The 14122-nt window shown below is 58.4% G+C and overlaps 4 protein-coding genes across 4 annotated transcripts; 1 reads left to right on the top strand and 3 right to left on the bottom strand.

The window, feature by feature from the left end:
• Nucleotides 1–2613: 2613 nt before the first annotated feature.
• Nucleotides 2614–4054, top strand: BZA05DRAFT_475487 (uncharacterized protein). Its single transcript, XM_051488195.1, has one exon. The coding sequence runs from the start codon at nt 2662–2664 to the stop codon at nt 3937–3939; it is 1278 nt and encodes a 425-aa protein (XP_051337458.1). The 5' UTR covers nt 2614–2661; the 3' UTR covers nt 3940–4054.
• Nucleotides 4055–6193, bottom strand: BZA05DRAFT_430961 (uncharacterized protein; the record flags this gene model as incomplete). The annotated part of the gene is made up of 5 exons (XM_051486173.1): nt 4055–5207; nt 5260–5403; nt 5460–5624; nt 5732–5926; nt 6009–6193. 5 exons carry the CDS (start codon nt 6191–6193, stop codon nt 4103–4105), a joined length of 1794 nt encoding a protein of 597 aa, XP_051337457.1. The 3' UTR covers nt 4055–4102.
• A 695-nt stretch (nt 6194–6888) lies between these two features.
• On the bottom strand, nt 6889–8944 carry BZA05DRAFT_376194 (integral peroxisomal membrane peroxin-domain-containing protein; the record flags this gene model as incomplete). Its single annotated transcript, XM_051481811.1, has 2 exons — nt 8650–8944; nt 6889–8576 (listed from the first exon to the last, which is right to left on the bottom strand). The coding sequence occupies exons 1-2, from the start codon at nt 8660–8662 to the stop codon at nt 6889–6891; spliced, it is 1701 nt and encodes a 566-aa protein (XP_051337456.1). The 5' UTR covers nt 8663–8944.
• Nucleotides 8945–9722: 778 nt separating this feature from the next.
• Nucleotides 9723–13900, bottom strand: BZA05DRAFT_117715 (uncharacterized protein). The gene is made up of 2 exons (XM_051478647.1): nt 11711–13900; nt 9723–11659 (listed from the first exon to the last, which is right to left on the bottom strand). Exons 1-2 carry the CDS (start codon nt 13640–13642, stop codon nt 9737–9739), a joined length of 3855 nt encoding a protein of 1284 aa, XP_051337455.1. The 5' UTR covers nt 13643–13900; the 3' UTR covers nt 9723–9736.
• Nucleotides 13901–14122: the final 222 nt, after the last annotated feature.

Below are 14122 nucleotides of genomic sequence, written 5' to 3'. Positions count from 1 at the left end.
AAACGTGATCAATTGGAAGAGAGTTCTATGATGATGTTGAGAAGAAAAGCAAGGCGAACAGACAGGAACAGAAAAGCAACAGAAACAATTCAACGTTCAACGACCATATCGGGTCTGCCCTCCGTGACACATGGGTTCCACCAGGTCCCCCTGGTCCCAATAAGGTCTCTCCGCCAAAATACAAGCATACAAGGTGGATCTTCGCCGTGAGACAGAGAGAGAACATCAATTTATCGTCGCATACGGTGCGTATATACGGCTTTAACTCATATGTTCCCGACTATATGGTGACCCAGACCTGAGCTGTGTGTATGTAGAGTAGGTAGGTGTGTAGGATTTATCCCGGTTACGACCACCGTAACTGTCGCTACCTAGCGATGTATCCGCGACAAATGACGGAGGAGTGTGGGGGCGGTACCTCTGTGGGGAGGGGGACACGAAGATCAATCCTTTTTCGAGAATTCTGCAGCGGATATTTGTGTGTCCTAATTATGTTTGATATATGCATAGGTTGACCACTTTTGACAAAGCTCTCGCGTCTCAACCGAACTCAATTCGCAGCGCCGAGAACGGTAACGTGAAGGTTCAAGGGGCACCCCACCCGGAGGACGTGGGGAACTCGGTGTTTTTTTTGGCGGCGGGAAACGCCGTAGCATTGCATTAGGCTCGTACTAAGGCACTCTGGAGTCTGCTCTAAATGGCGACATGACACCCCGAAACCGCAACCGAAATATCCTCAGGACTCTGGACTGTGGATTCTGGAGCTGCGAGCGTGGAGCAGATTTCAACTTCTCAAGTCATGCGTGTCCAACCATCGACGGGGCGTAACGAGGCGTCGAGCTGATGCAGCAACCCCTTTTCCACGGGACCAACCTTCGACTCTTCGAGCCTGCGGGATAGTTATGCAGTGATGCACCCTTTGAGGAGAGACGGGAAGTCGAAGACACTGCCCACTGCCCACTGGCCGGATACATAGCCGTGATTGCTTTTCGGAGCCGTGTCCGTCACTCTTGTCGAGAAGAATTAGCAATTGGTTAGGACTTATTCCGGTAACGTGGGGGCTAGCAGTTACATGTGGATGTTCAATGGAGTCTTGATGAGGGATTGAAGCGAAGGCGGGTGGAAGTGAACACTCGAGACTCGAGTGGCAAAGATAATGCACAATAGCCGTCCATCGGCAGCGCGCAAGTGGGGAGAAATGCAAACCGTGGTATCGATAAGTGGTGGAGAAGTGTAAGTCATGATAACTATCGAAGTGCAATGAGAAGTGCAAGCCATGGCGGTTATCTAGAAGTGCAGATTGCGGGAGTTGTCCAGAAGTGCATGTTGCGGTGAGGCAACGGGACAACTGTGTAACTACAATCACCAGCTGAATAGCAAGCCACCGCCGCCACGAGCCCACATTCACTCTCACCCACCACTACAATCGCAAGCCAATTATGTACCTATCCAGGTACCGCACGAAGTTCGAACAAGCAGCCAAGTTGCAACACTCAAACAGCAATACCGTAACCTCGGATGATTGCCCCCCAACCCCCCAACCCCCCGAGCCAGCGGTAGATACCGTATCTAGATACTCCAAATCCTCCGTCTGCGGCCCGGCGGAAGTGACAAGTACTCCTGACGATCGCAATGGCTTCGCCTTGGGGACCGAGGAGCCGATCGCTGTCACTGTGCGTATATATCGGGCCCGTGTAGAGTCTCGGCGAACGCCCAGAGGAAACCCAAATAGCGGCATAACTAACCAAGAACTGACAGGTGATGACAGTGACGATCACGCCGCAAGAGTCAAAGGTACATAAGTTCCATCTGGGCGTTCTGGGCATTATGGGCGTTCCGCTGCGGCTCATACTTCACACTTGCGGCCAGTGGGTTTGTTCCCTCCGTGAGTGAGCCCCACACACGCTGGTCGGGAGCCTACCTATAATACTATACTTCTCGGCAAGGTAATTTCTACATGTACGGTAGAGCACCATACCCGTATGATATCATCAATCACTACTCTCTCACTCAAACAACGATGGTGGACCTGACAGATCGGTTCTCGAATTACTACTACATTTATCACTCGCCACAGCTGCGGAGGTCGTCCGGCTACTTTATGCAATGTATCTACTCAACGGAGATGCGAATCGTGAACCCAATGATCACGCATAACTACCTATGTACCTATACACCTATATAGTAGTATGATAGAGTCTAGGTATTCAGCAGCACGGCCTTCCCACAGCCCAGACACGGGATCCTCAGTAATAAAGTACCTACATACTACCTAGATAGTCAGGGCTCTCCCGAACGCCGACAGGCGGAAACAAACTGCCGGGGAAGCCTGCGGTACTATGATACAGCAACTAGTATTGCAGATGGGTCACCCAAGCACTCACTCACTCGCTCGTTATCATCCAGCGGCAGTAGTCGCTACCTCCGTGCATCAGCCTACGCCGCTCTACCAGCCCCAGGCGGGAAATTGGATGGCGAAGCTGCAGCTTGAAATCTGTAGTCGAGTCATTACCCATGACGTAGTCCCGAGTGAGATGCCGTGCACTTGCAGCCTTGCGGTCCATGCCAGGATGACCAGATATATTAAAGCTGACATGCCACCTTCAACATCTACACATATCCCATTAACTCTCCACATTCCAGCTTGAAATCCCATTACAGATGCCACCCCTCCGTCCTCTCGGCCCACTAGAGCGCTGGTTCGCAATCCGCCACACCCTCTCATACCACAACAGCGTCAGCCTAACCTTCACCGTCTCCCTGCTCGTCCCGCTGACTCCCGCCGCGGTCACCGCGGCCCTGACCGTATGCCTATCCACGCACGCCGTGCTCTCAGTACGCATCGCCTCGGACACCGACTTCCAGCGTGTGTGGCCCGTGGACCTCTCCCATGCCGTCGTCTACTCGGACGCAGACTCGCCAGACCTGCCAGACATAGCCCTCGAGGCGAACACGGGGTTCGCAGACGCCGGCGTCTGCTGGCGCATGACCGTCTTCGCGCGCGCGCAAAAAGTGGTACTCTCCTACCACCACGGAATAATGGACGGCGAGGCGGGCGTGGCGGTGGTGCGGTGCTTCGTCGGCGCGCTGCTGGCGCCCCCGGTGCCCCCGGTGCCATCTCCATCCCCTCCACCCCCACCCCCGGAGCTCCCCCCGCCGCTGGAGCAGCAGCTAGCGCTATCGGTATCCTGGCGCACGGCGGCATCAAAGCTCGCCACGCTGCTGCCGGCGTGGCTCCCGTCGTGGCCGGGGGCGGACCTGTGGACTGGCCCGCCGATCGGCCTGAGCCCGCCGTTCAGGACGCGGATAGAGTTGCTGGAGCTCGACGCGGCGGTGACGTGGCGGGTGCGCGCGCGGTGTAGGCGCGAGGGCACGAGTGTGACCGCGCTGCTACATGCTGCGGTCGCGGAGGGGTTGGTTGATAAAGTAGGAACGGGCGTCAGTGGGAGTGTGGCGGTTAGTTTTCGGCGGTTCCTGCCAAGGGGGGCGGGCGGGGCGGAGGGGGAGTGTGTGGGTGTTATGGCGTCGAGTTTGGTGCACACGCACCATCCGGGCGGGGGGGTGTGGGAGCGCGCGAGGGGTGTGAAAGCGACGATCACAGCGGGGCTGCGTGTGGGCCCGCGCGACTGTAAGGCGGCGATGTTGGCGTGGGCGCCGGATATTCGTGCGCACCTGCTGGCGCAGGACGGTAGGCGGCGGGAGCTAGCGTTTGGAGTTAGCAATCTCGGCGTTGTTGATATCGTGGGTGTCGAGGAGCTCGTGTTCAATCAGAGTGCGAGTCCCGTCGGGAATGCGTTGGATGTGTGCGCTGTTGCTACAGATGGGAGTGGGCTCAGGGCTGTGTTTGGCTGGATCGAGGGAGTGCTACAGGAGGAATGGATGAAGGACGTGGTGGTAAGGGTGAAGGATATACTCGAGGAGGCCGCGGGGGAGGTGTAGTGGTCAGTCGGTCAGTCAGTCATTGCACCGCCCGTGAATAGTGAGCCCTCCTGTATTCTGCACAGAGCGATGCTTCACCCCCATTTCCAGTACGATGCCAGTAGCTATCATAGGTATACGCATTTTATATTCCCTCTGCAGCACCTATATCTATTTCCACCCTCTACGCGCACCTCATAATCTCCTCGGTTCTCAAACATCCCATAGCGACCTGCAAATGCGCGGTCCCATCCTTCGCCAGCTCGACCTCCCCAACGGGTCCCCACCTAGTCTCGATCTCCTCAGCCTCCTCCCTCAAGCCAAACCTCAGGAGGGCATACATGACCGCTCTCTGCGCACTATCCAATGCACCCACGATCCACGCATGATGCGCGGAACTCGCCTCTCCAACAAAGTGCAGCTTCCCGTCGGCAGCAGGCCGCGCCAGGAACGGATAGAAGTTACTGAACTGCCCCGGGCCGAACAGCGCGAACGCGCCGGCGGTGTTCGGGTCCGCGTACCACGAGTACGCGTGGTGCGTCACGTACTGGTCGCGCAGAAAGTCGAGCGTGATGTCGTGGCGCGCGTGCAGCCGCGCCAAGTCGCGGAGCAGCAGGTCCTTGAGCGCCTCCTCGCCGCTGGGCGAGTCCGGCGTGATCAGCGCGCTGATGCGCTGTGCGTCCTGCGCCCACGTGTATGAGGCTAGGAGCACGGAGGGCGCGTCCACTGGGTCGTGGATGCTGAACGAGGGGTAGACGCAGGTGCGAAGTGGTAGGTCCGTAGACGCCACACCGCCCTCGGTGATCCCGCACTGTGTGATCCACCACGGCGTTTTGAACTTGATCGCGACTTTGGCGCTGGCGTCGTAGTGCAGTGCGCGCAGGGCGTCTTTTTGCGCCGGGTGCAGCTCGGCCCCAGTGAGGTCTATGCGCTGCGCGCAGGCGAGCGTCGTGGTGTTGAAGACGGTGTCATATTCACGGGTCTCTTCCGCTCCGGAAGCGTTGGTGAGCGTCACCAGCATCTTGGTGTCGCTCTCCTTGGCGCCGCGGCCGAGTGCGATGCCTGTGACGCGTGTGTTCAGCTCAGGCTTCGTCTTGATCTTGGCCAGCATGGCCTCGGTCACGACGGACGTGCCGCCTTCGACACACTTCCACGCTTCGTCGGGGGACTCGTCAAAGTCCAGCGAGTCGATCACCGTCTCGCTAAAGGACTGGTCGAACAGCCCCGACGAGGTGCTGACCGTCTCCAACCACTGGACGGTATGGAAGTCGAGCCCGGAGTCGCCATACCTTCACAACCAACTGTCAACCATGCTCCCCCCACAAACTCGGGACAACCCACAACCGCGACCGCAAAAACTCCCTGGTCGAGAAACTATCCAGCTCCATGAGCATCTGGAAGCCCTGTTCGAAGTCCTCCCTGAGGGCCTCCTTCAGGGGGCCGAAGGCCTCCGAGAGGATCATCTCGGCACCATCCTTAACCGCCCTTTGCCCTCGCTATCAGCCCCCACCCCCCGACCGTACCAACAAGAGCAGACTCACTCATCAGGAATCACCCCGCCATTCTCCTGGCTGATCCGGTACGGATCCGTCTCGTGCGGGTTCTCGGGCGGCCCCACGATGTCGTTGTACATGACGGGACAGTTCTCGCCGGCGAGGTAATAGTCGACGAGCGGGATCTCGAGTTCGGCAAAGAGCTCGAACGTCCTTCCCGCAGTATCAGCACCATCCCTTCCCCATTCCCCCCCCCCCCCCCCCCCCCCCCACACACACACATCACGCAACACCACCAGCACCATCAGTCGGGAACTCACTTCTGCATAACCTTAATCTTCGGAAACCGCATAGCGCCGACATCATAGTACTCATTCTTCCCGTCACCGAGCCTCTTGGTGAAGACCCTCCCGCCCACCCTCCCCGCACTTTCCAGCAAATCATAGCTCACCCCGGCCTCATCCAGCACCATAGCTGCATAGAGCCCCGCCATGCCCGCGCCAACGATACAAAACCTCAGCCCCTCTTTCCCCTTCCCCCCCCTCCCCCTTCCCCTTTCCCCCGCCGAGCCCTCCGTTGGGGGGCTCATGCGGCAACTCAGAAGGATGATGCGGCGGCTGAGTCTGCGGGCCGCCGCCGAGCAGGGGCGGGCCGGGAGGAGGCGCGCACCCCGGCTCCGTGCCGTACGCGGCGTGCCGGCGGCTAAGCTCCTCAAAGAGCTTTTCGCGCACGAGGCGGCGCGCGTATTGTGCGCGGAAGGTGGGCGGGTCGGCGGGTTCCATCGTGGTACTGCTGCTGATGGGTCTGTTTGCTGTATTGGTTGGCTGCGAGGAGGTGAGGTGGGCTCTTTTATCTATGGGGAAGGTAGCAGGTGTGTATGATGGGAGGTATCTGAGTATCTGTCCTGATGAAAAAAAAAACTCGTCGTGAATGGAGGGCCTGAGCTGAAATACCAATTCAGCTCTTCACCCCTCCCGCAGAGGTGCAGGCAGCTGGACAGCAAATGCGGGGCTTGACTCAATGCATAAAGACATGAATACTGACGAATGGGATCATTGGGATGGGCTTATGGCTATGCGTAGATCCCGCCAGTGGCCACCCCTGTAATAGCTCTCTAGGCAGCTTTGTGCGTGGCATGCCTGGCTGGCTGGCTCTTCGCTTCGTGGCGTAACTACTGTCAGCCGTGTCTGTCAGTCTGCCAGTCCACTGGTAGATATATAGCGACACCACAAACAGCCCGACGATTTGAAACACAATTGTCTCTCTTGCTGTCTCTCGTGCTGTCGTTCTGGTATGTCTCACAAGTTACAATACATTCAAGATATCGTTCAATTCATTATCCAACCCCTCAACTCCCCATCCCCCACCCATCAACCCCTCCAGAAGAGTACATATCCGTTCATCCATCCATCCATCCATCCATCCATCCGCCCAGTCCACCCATCCACCCACTCCATCCACCCGTCATGTCCCCCCGCTACCTCCCCTCAGCCAGCACCCCGCCATCAGGATCCACCAGCCTAACCTGCCTCCTATGCGCGGCATCATCATCGTCGCCATAGTCGCTTGCGGCACTATCATACGGATCCTCATCCTGCACCTCGGCGTCTCGAGCAGTCGGCGGGGGGCGGGGCGGTAGTGGCGGGGGCGTTCTCTTCGCACTCCCGTTACCATTCGCCTCCGGTGCCTCCAACTCGACCGCCTCCCTCTTCTCCTCGACCAGCGGCGGCGCGGGCGCAGGCACCTCGCCGACCACCTGCTCGACCAGGTCCGCCTCGACCAGTTCCGCGCGGCGTGTCCACTTCCTTCTGCGCGTATACTTCCCCCAGCCATCGACGCCGCGTCTCCCATCACGCCACTTATTATCATAGTACCACCAGCCCTCACCCTGCTCCCCCGCGCCGCCCAGGCGATCCTTCACCTCCTGTTTCGCACGGCTCCTTCCACCCTGTTCACCTGCCGCACCCTCGACAACCCACTCCTCGCCCGAAACCCATCGCCACGCAACACCGGAGCCCCGCGTCGTCGCGGGCAGCGCGAACTCGTGCGGCGGCGGACACGCCTGCAGGTGCTCGTCGGTCCACGCGGCGCGCTCGTACGCGAACAGCGTGCTGGTCCAGCCCACGCCCAGCCAGCGCCGCTGGTTCTCGTAAATCGCGAAGGTGAACTTCACCCCCGGGGAGGCGGCGGCGGTGGTTGCGTTGAGCGGCGTGGGGCGGTCTGCGGTGGTGGGGGCAGCGTCGGCGGTGGCGGTAAAGCCGTCGCGCGGTGGGAGTGGGGGCAGCAGAGGCTGCGGTGTAAGCGACAAACCCGTTATTTGCTCGCTGAGTCGCCGCAGGGTGCTGGAGCGCCAGAGGATCGTTCGTGAGACCTTCGCGGGCCGCGAGTGCCAGCTGAGGAATAGCGTGCCGGAGAAGATGACGATGCGGCGCGGCGTCAGGATCTGCAGCGGGTAGACGCTGACGAACAGCCAGACGGGGGTGAGGAGGAGGATCCTTATGAACAGCGTCGTGAGCGCGGGCCTAGTGGTGACGGTAGTCGCGCTCTTCTCCGTCGACAGCACATCGAGCAGGGCGAGACACGGGGCCATAAACACGTCGACGCGCATATTAAGAGAGTTCAGCGCCGCGAGTATTTCATCCAGCGTCGTAGTCTCCTCCTTCTTATACCGCCGTGCAAACATGGCGACGATGATGACTCCCACGGTGACAACATTCCCGACCCACCTTAGCAGCCACCCGCCATACAGCGCCACGCCCCAAAAAAACGCCACCAGCAAGAACGATTCCCACGGATCCCCCGTCGTCCACGTCACCAGCCCCAGCGTGTAGTCCAACGTCTTGATCCATGGGTATGCGCGGCTGAGGGCGCGCGTCACCTGCGGCGGCGTCGCGACTAACAGCGGGGATTTCTGGTGCACTTGTAGTGTGCTGCGGCGGGCGGGCGCGGCGAAGGAGGGGGAGAACGCGGCTACCGTCGGCGGGTGGTAGGAGTGCTCGGCACTGCTGCTCGTGGTGGTGGCAGTAGTGGTGTTGTTGCTGTTGCTCGAAGATGGGTCGGTGGGCGACATGGGGCCGGCTTCGGCTTCGGCTTCGCGGCTGTAGTGCTGCTGGTAGTGCTGCGTGTGGTGGTGATGGCGGTCGTCCGACGTCGTCCAGGGGGTTTCTGCGTCGTGAGCGTGAGTGTGAGCAAGCGTGCAGAACCGTCGCTACAGAAACTGGGACAAGACAACACCTACCGAGAGCTGCCATGCACTGGGCACGTTTCTCCGTTCCGTGTAGAACCTGTGGGCTGTGGGGGGTGTGGCTGCGCCTAGGTAGGTATCTAGAGTAAACCAATGACGAATGCAGACGCCAAGTAACTAAATGCGATGTGATGACGAAACCCGAAACCCGAAAAATGAAGAATCAAGAGTTGAAGTCGAGTCCGTGAAGGTGGGGCTAATGAAGATAGTGAGAGAGAGAGAGAGAAAGAGAAAGAACGGGAGCCGAAGAGCAGAATGAGATCTACCTAGGGGCATGCAACGGCACACATGTCACGTACCCACATACAACCTTTTAGGGTTCATCCTATTCGGGGGTGAATCACATGATGTCATTGTATTTGGCATGTGATAATCTACATACCTATTGGCAAGCACGCGCCCCTAGTTGCACCGTTCATCACTCACTCGTTTGAGCAATATTCACCACTCATCACTCAGTCGGAGCAATACTTCCACCATCCAACCTTGGAAAAAAGAACATAGAATCACCCAACCATTTACACAATAGGTACACAATAGGTACTTCAGCCTTCAGGTATCCAGCACTGGAAAAAAGAACATACAGTTAAAAGTTATCTCCTTCCCTTCCCTTCCCTTCCTTCCCTTCCCTTCCCCACCCCCATTCCCCCCCATAAACTCCAAGATCAAACGAACACAGGAGTCAAATACAATAGAAACACGATAGGTAGTCAAACACAATCACACACACACCAAGCAAGTAGTTAGACATAAAAACGGCACACCCGTACTGCCAAACTACCAAACACTACCAAACACTACCAAACACTACCAAACACTACCAAACACTACCAAACACTACCAAACACTACCAAACACTACCAAACACTACCAAACTACCAAGCTCACCGAAGGAAGTGAATCCGCATAAGATATAAAACGTAAAGTTGAAAGAAGCGAATAAAAGCGAAGGAAGAAGTAAAAAGAAGAAAAAGAAGAAAATAAAAAAGCAAGGCTACATAACGGTCATCAACACCCACTGCATCTCACCCCCCACTCCCCGCTCCCCTTTACCCCACTCCACCCGCCCGCTAAACCACCCTCAAATCATCCCACCAGCCATCGGCTTCTGAATCTTGGGCATATGATGTCTCATCGCATTGACCTCATCCATTCTCGCACGACTGGCGAGCGCACCACCATCACTCGTCGATTTCCTCAGGGTATTATACGACGCCCTATTCGACCTATCGGGGAAACCATCGCCGCCAGTAGGAGTAGCAGTAGTTGGCATAACGACCTGCGGCAGGCTAGGAATATCCTCCGTAGTATTATTCCGTCCAAAGACGCCAAAGATGGTATTGTTGCGCTTGCGGCTCTTCGTCGACTGCGCGGAGCTCTTGATCGACTGCGCCGAGGACGCGAGGAGGTGGGGGATAGAGAGTCCGTCTGCGGGGCGGTTGGGCAGGTTGATGGTGGGGATGTGCGACGTCTTTGACAGCAGTGTTGGCTCGCCGATTTCAAACTTGTTGACTACGCGCTTGCGCGCGGGTGCGAGCGACGAGTTTGCGTTCGCGATCTGCTGCATGATGGCGGCTGGGGATTTGGCAACCGCTGGAGACGGTGTCGGTGACGGTCCGGGTGTTGCTGGCGACCTGGATCCCAGCGAGTTTGGCGTTCCGATGGCATTGGGCGGCAGCAGACCGGCCGTGTTCAGCGGTGGCAGTTGCGTGCTTTCCCGGTCGATGTTCCTCGATCGAAGTCCCTGTACTCCCTGGATAAGACTGTTACCGCGGGGCCTCCTCAAAGGTGATGGTCGATGGTCCTCGTCCTCAAAGGTGGATCTCACGTTTTCCATGGGCTCCTCCGGGCTGGATCCGTTCCTCATGCGTTGCCGGGGAACCTCGGTGATGTTTGACTGGCCGGTCATCATGGCCCTCGAAAGATCGTCCCGGAATCCATCGGCAGCGGGTCGGAAGATCTTTCCTCCCACCAACGGGGGCAAGGGAGGCATAGGGCCTTGTCGAGGAACCGGTGTGGAAGGCGTGCTTCGCGTTTGCATCGGAGGCTGATCGAAGCTGTCTTGCCAGCCCATGGGCTGACCCCTATTGCCGTTCATCTGTTCGTGCGAGAGCTGCTGGCGTACCCGCGGCGGCGAGTTTCTCGGCGATGTGTGCCTGGAGCGACTGGAAGCGGGCGATAGGGGATCGGCGGAGCGGCTGCCGTTGCCGCCGGGGCCAAAAGTGTGGTTCGTGGCGAGAGGAGGTCGCTGCCGCTGTTGCGGCCGGGGAGAGGCACTGGGGTGACCTGGAGGACCGTGGGAGCCTGGGAAACCGTGGGGACCTGGACCTGGATGACCTGAATGAGCGGGATGCCCGGAACGACCATGTGCGGGGTGACCCGGCGGAGACATCGGTCCTCTTATGGATCTGGCGTCCATCGTGCGGCCGTCGTGCCTTCCACGCTCTCTGCTTTCCGCCCTTGGAACCACGGGAGACCTACCATTGTCCGTTCTGATGATGTTGGATCCTTTGACCTTGATTCCTCCGAAAGAGCTGGCGGTGGTATTTCCCCGGCTCATCAATTCCTTCGGGTGGTCGTACGGCATCTCGTGCTGGCTGTTGATCTTTTCCTGGTTCCTTAAGTTCTGCTGCACGATCTGTCGCCGGAAGGCCAATTGCTGTTCCCAGTCCTGGTCATCGGGGTCACCACCGGCTCTACTCAAGGATCTCTCTGTACCAGCCCTGCTGGGTGCTCTGGTACCAGGTCTACTATCACCCCACTCGGACCCGGGCCGACTATCAGTTGTCATCCTTCCTCTCTCCCAGGAGCCATTCCGCATGTCCTCGTCTTCGGTTCGATTTCCCAGGCTCGACCCCGAGCGACCGGGAGCCTTCGACGGGATCTCGGGCGGAGTCGCGGGGGACTTCTTGCGGCCGTACACGTGGGATGCTGATGATGGACTGCTCGGCTCGCTGCCCTCGGAAGACACTTCTGCGGCGGCTGCGGCGGCGGCATCTTCGTACTGCCAAATGTTACCTGCGCTGCTCCCCGATGCTCTGGGCTCTTCACCAACCTTGGAAGTAGTAGTAGAAGCGGCCACGCCGTAGCGGGACACTCGTGACATTCTCGTGTACGTCGACGCCGCATACATTGACGACGCATCGGAGCCGGATCTTAAGTGCTGTCGGACAAGCAAACTGAGACCTTGGCCTTGGCCCGAAGGGAGAGTAGGGGAATCATCTTCGGCAGAATGGGTGTTGGAGTTGAATCTCGGTGACGACGCAGAAATCGATGGATTCCTGGACGGCTTCAGCGCTTCGAGGAATGCCTTGGCCGGCTCATCGGTACTCATCGAGGAAACACGCGATGCCCTCGAAATACGAGAACCGACGGACGAGACCTCGGACTCGTGACCGTCGTGAGTCGATACTCGGACGGAGGGGGAACGCCGCCTCATGCTACCGCCGCCGTTGATATCGAGGCGCCGGACGCTGTGTGAATCACCGCTCCGACGAGGTGCCAAATCATTGTTGTCGAGGGAGCTGCGTTCGCTGTTGGAGTTTGACGACCCCAAGTACGACCGAACTTCCAGTTCGTCGGAGCTCCTGGGCGGAGGGGGAGAGGGGGACCTTCTCACGAGGGAAGGTGATCTCCTCGCCCCAACAGCCCCAAGCGACAGTGATCTATCGGACACCGGGCTCGCAACCCTTTCGGGACTGCGCTGCTGTCCACGTCCCTCGCCACTAGGTCTTCCGGACGAAAAAGGGGCTTGAGCGGGGAACTCGTTTCCCTTGGAGCTCATGGGGGGGCTGATGGGCTTCTGCAAGTGGAGGCCGAAATCGAACGTGTCGAATACGGGCGGTCGTGGCGACGTGCCCCTCTCGGATCTCATTTCTTCCTCGGCGGGCGGTGACAACGGAGTGTCGGGTGAGGTTCGCTGAGTCGCCCATGGCATCATTGAGTGCGAAGTCGGCGATGAGGGCGATATCGAGCGATGCGGAGACCCTGGCCCGGGGGAGCTGCTTCTCGGCGGACTTCCGGACCCCATCCTTCGCAGAGAAGCTAATCTCTCGAGTCGGCCCATCGCCGTAGACTGCTGATCCTGCAGATGCTGATCCAAAGCCTGTTCGTACAAGGGCCGTCGAGGCTTGTTTGTGGCCATCGACGTAGGACTCACTGGCGAAGGCACCACGCTGACCGAAGCGCCGGGCTGTGAATTGATGGATGTAGCAGCGGTGGACAGCCTCGCGGCTGTGTTTGGAGTAGAATTGGTCGAAGAAGTAGTGTAGCGGTTCCTATCGGGGTCCATGAGGTCGTTGGATTTCCTCTCGGAATCGTCATCCCCAGGTCCCTTTCTCCACTCACGCCTCGAAAACGGAACATCTGGAACATCGTGATGAGCCAGCGACCTTCCAAAACCGCTACCACCGCCGCCACCACCACCATCACCACCACCCAAATCCTCCATCGAGCTCGTACCGCCCCTCAACGTTTTCGACGGCGCAACCTTGTAGATCTTCTGTCGGCCACCAAACAGCACATTCCCCTCGCCCGCACGGCCACGGTTCATCATGCTGCCATCCCCGTCCTCAGAGGGCCTCCTTTCATCCGACCTCGACGTCAGCCTGTGGTGCGCCGACTTGATGGACCCGTCAATGGACGCAGTCTCAGCGATATCACCCAGCCCCATGAACCTCGACGACATCTCCGGCAGCTCGAAGCCACCACCACCACCATTACCACCAGCCTCCTTGCTGGCATTCGCGGCGGCCAACGCCTCCTGCTCCGCCTTCAAGATGCTGAAGCGCTGCGCCAGATTGGGCATCAGCAGCGAGGTGCGGAAGTCGTCGGACGACGGCAGCACATGGTCGAGCTCGACCTGCGGCGGCTCGGGCACCGCCGTCTTGTTCTTCTTCAAAAAGTTCTTGGAAACTGGCGGCACCGGAGGCACGCCGTCGTCCTCTTCCCCCTTGGTCTTCTTCTTATTCCGAAGACGATGCATCATTCAAACACTAGGCGAGTAATCGGTTGGTTGGTAGGTAGGTAGGCAAGCGAGTAGGTAGGTAAGGAGGTGGATAGATGCTTATTCGGTAAAGCTGGCTCGTGGCGCGTGTGCGGACAGCCGGCAAGGAAGGATGGAGGAGTTGAGGTGAGGTTGTGGTAGAGTAAAGACCGTGAGTGAAGTAGGTAGCAGTATGTAGTGGCTAGAAGTGCAGATTTCCGCGCTGCGTGTTCTCGTCTATCAGACCGTCGTAAGGGGAGAGGGGGAGGGGGTGGGGGGGATGTCGAGTATGGATCGATTCGATGTAGAGTATCCGCCTCTCGTTCGCTGTGGCCTGGCACTTTTCTTTCTTTCCGATCCCTCTTCCAAGTTCCGCGTTGCAAGTGAGTGTGAGTGAATGAGTAAATGAGTGAGTGAGTGGGTGAGTGTTGACGATTATTCCCGTGGACGCCCCCCCTTTTTTCTGATTTCTTCTCTTCGTGG

This window comes from Tricharina praecox (genome assembly GCF_024521635.1).
Source record: "Tricharina praecox strain CBS 144465 chromosome Unknown BZA05scaffold_20, whole genome shotgun sequence".
Lineage (NCBI taxonomy): Eukaryota > Fungi > Ascomycota > Pezizomycetes > Pezizales > Pyronemataceae > Tricharina > Tricharina praecox.
The sequence above is the reverse complement of the archived record's forward strand: the minus strand, read 5'-3'. Positions and strand labels throughout refer to the sequence as shown.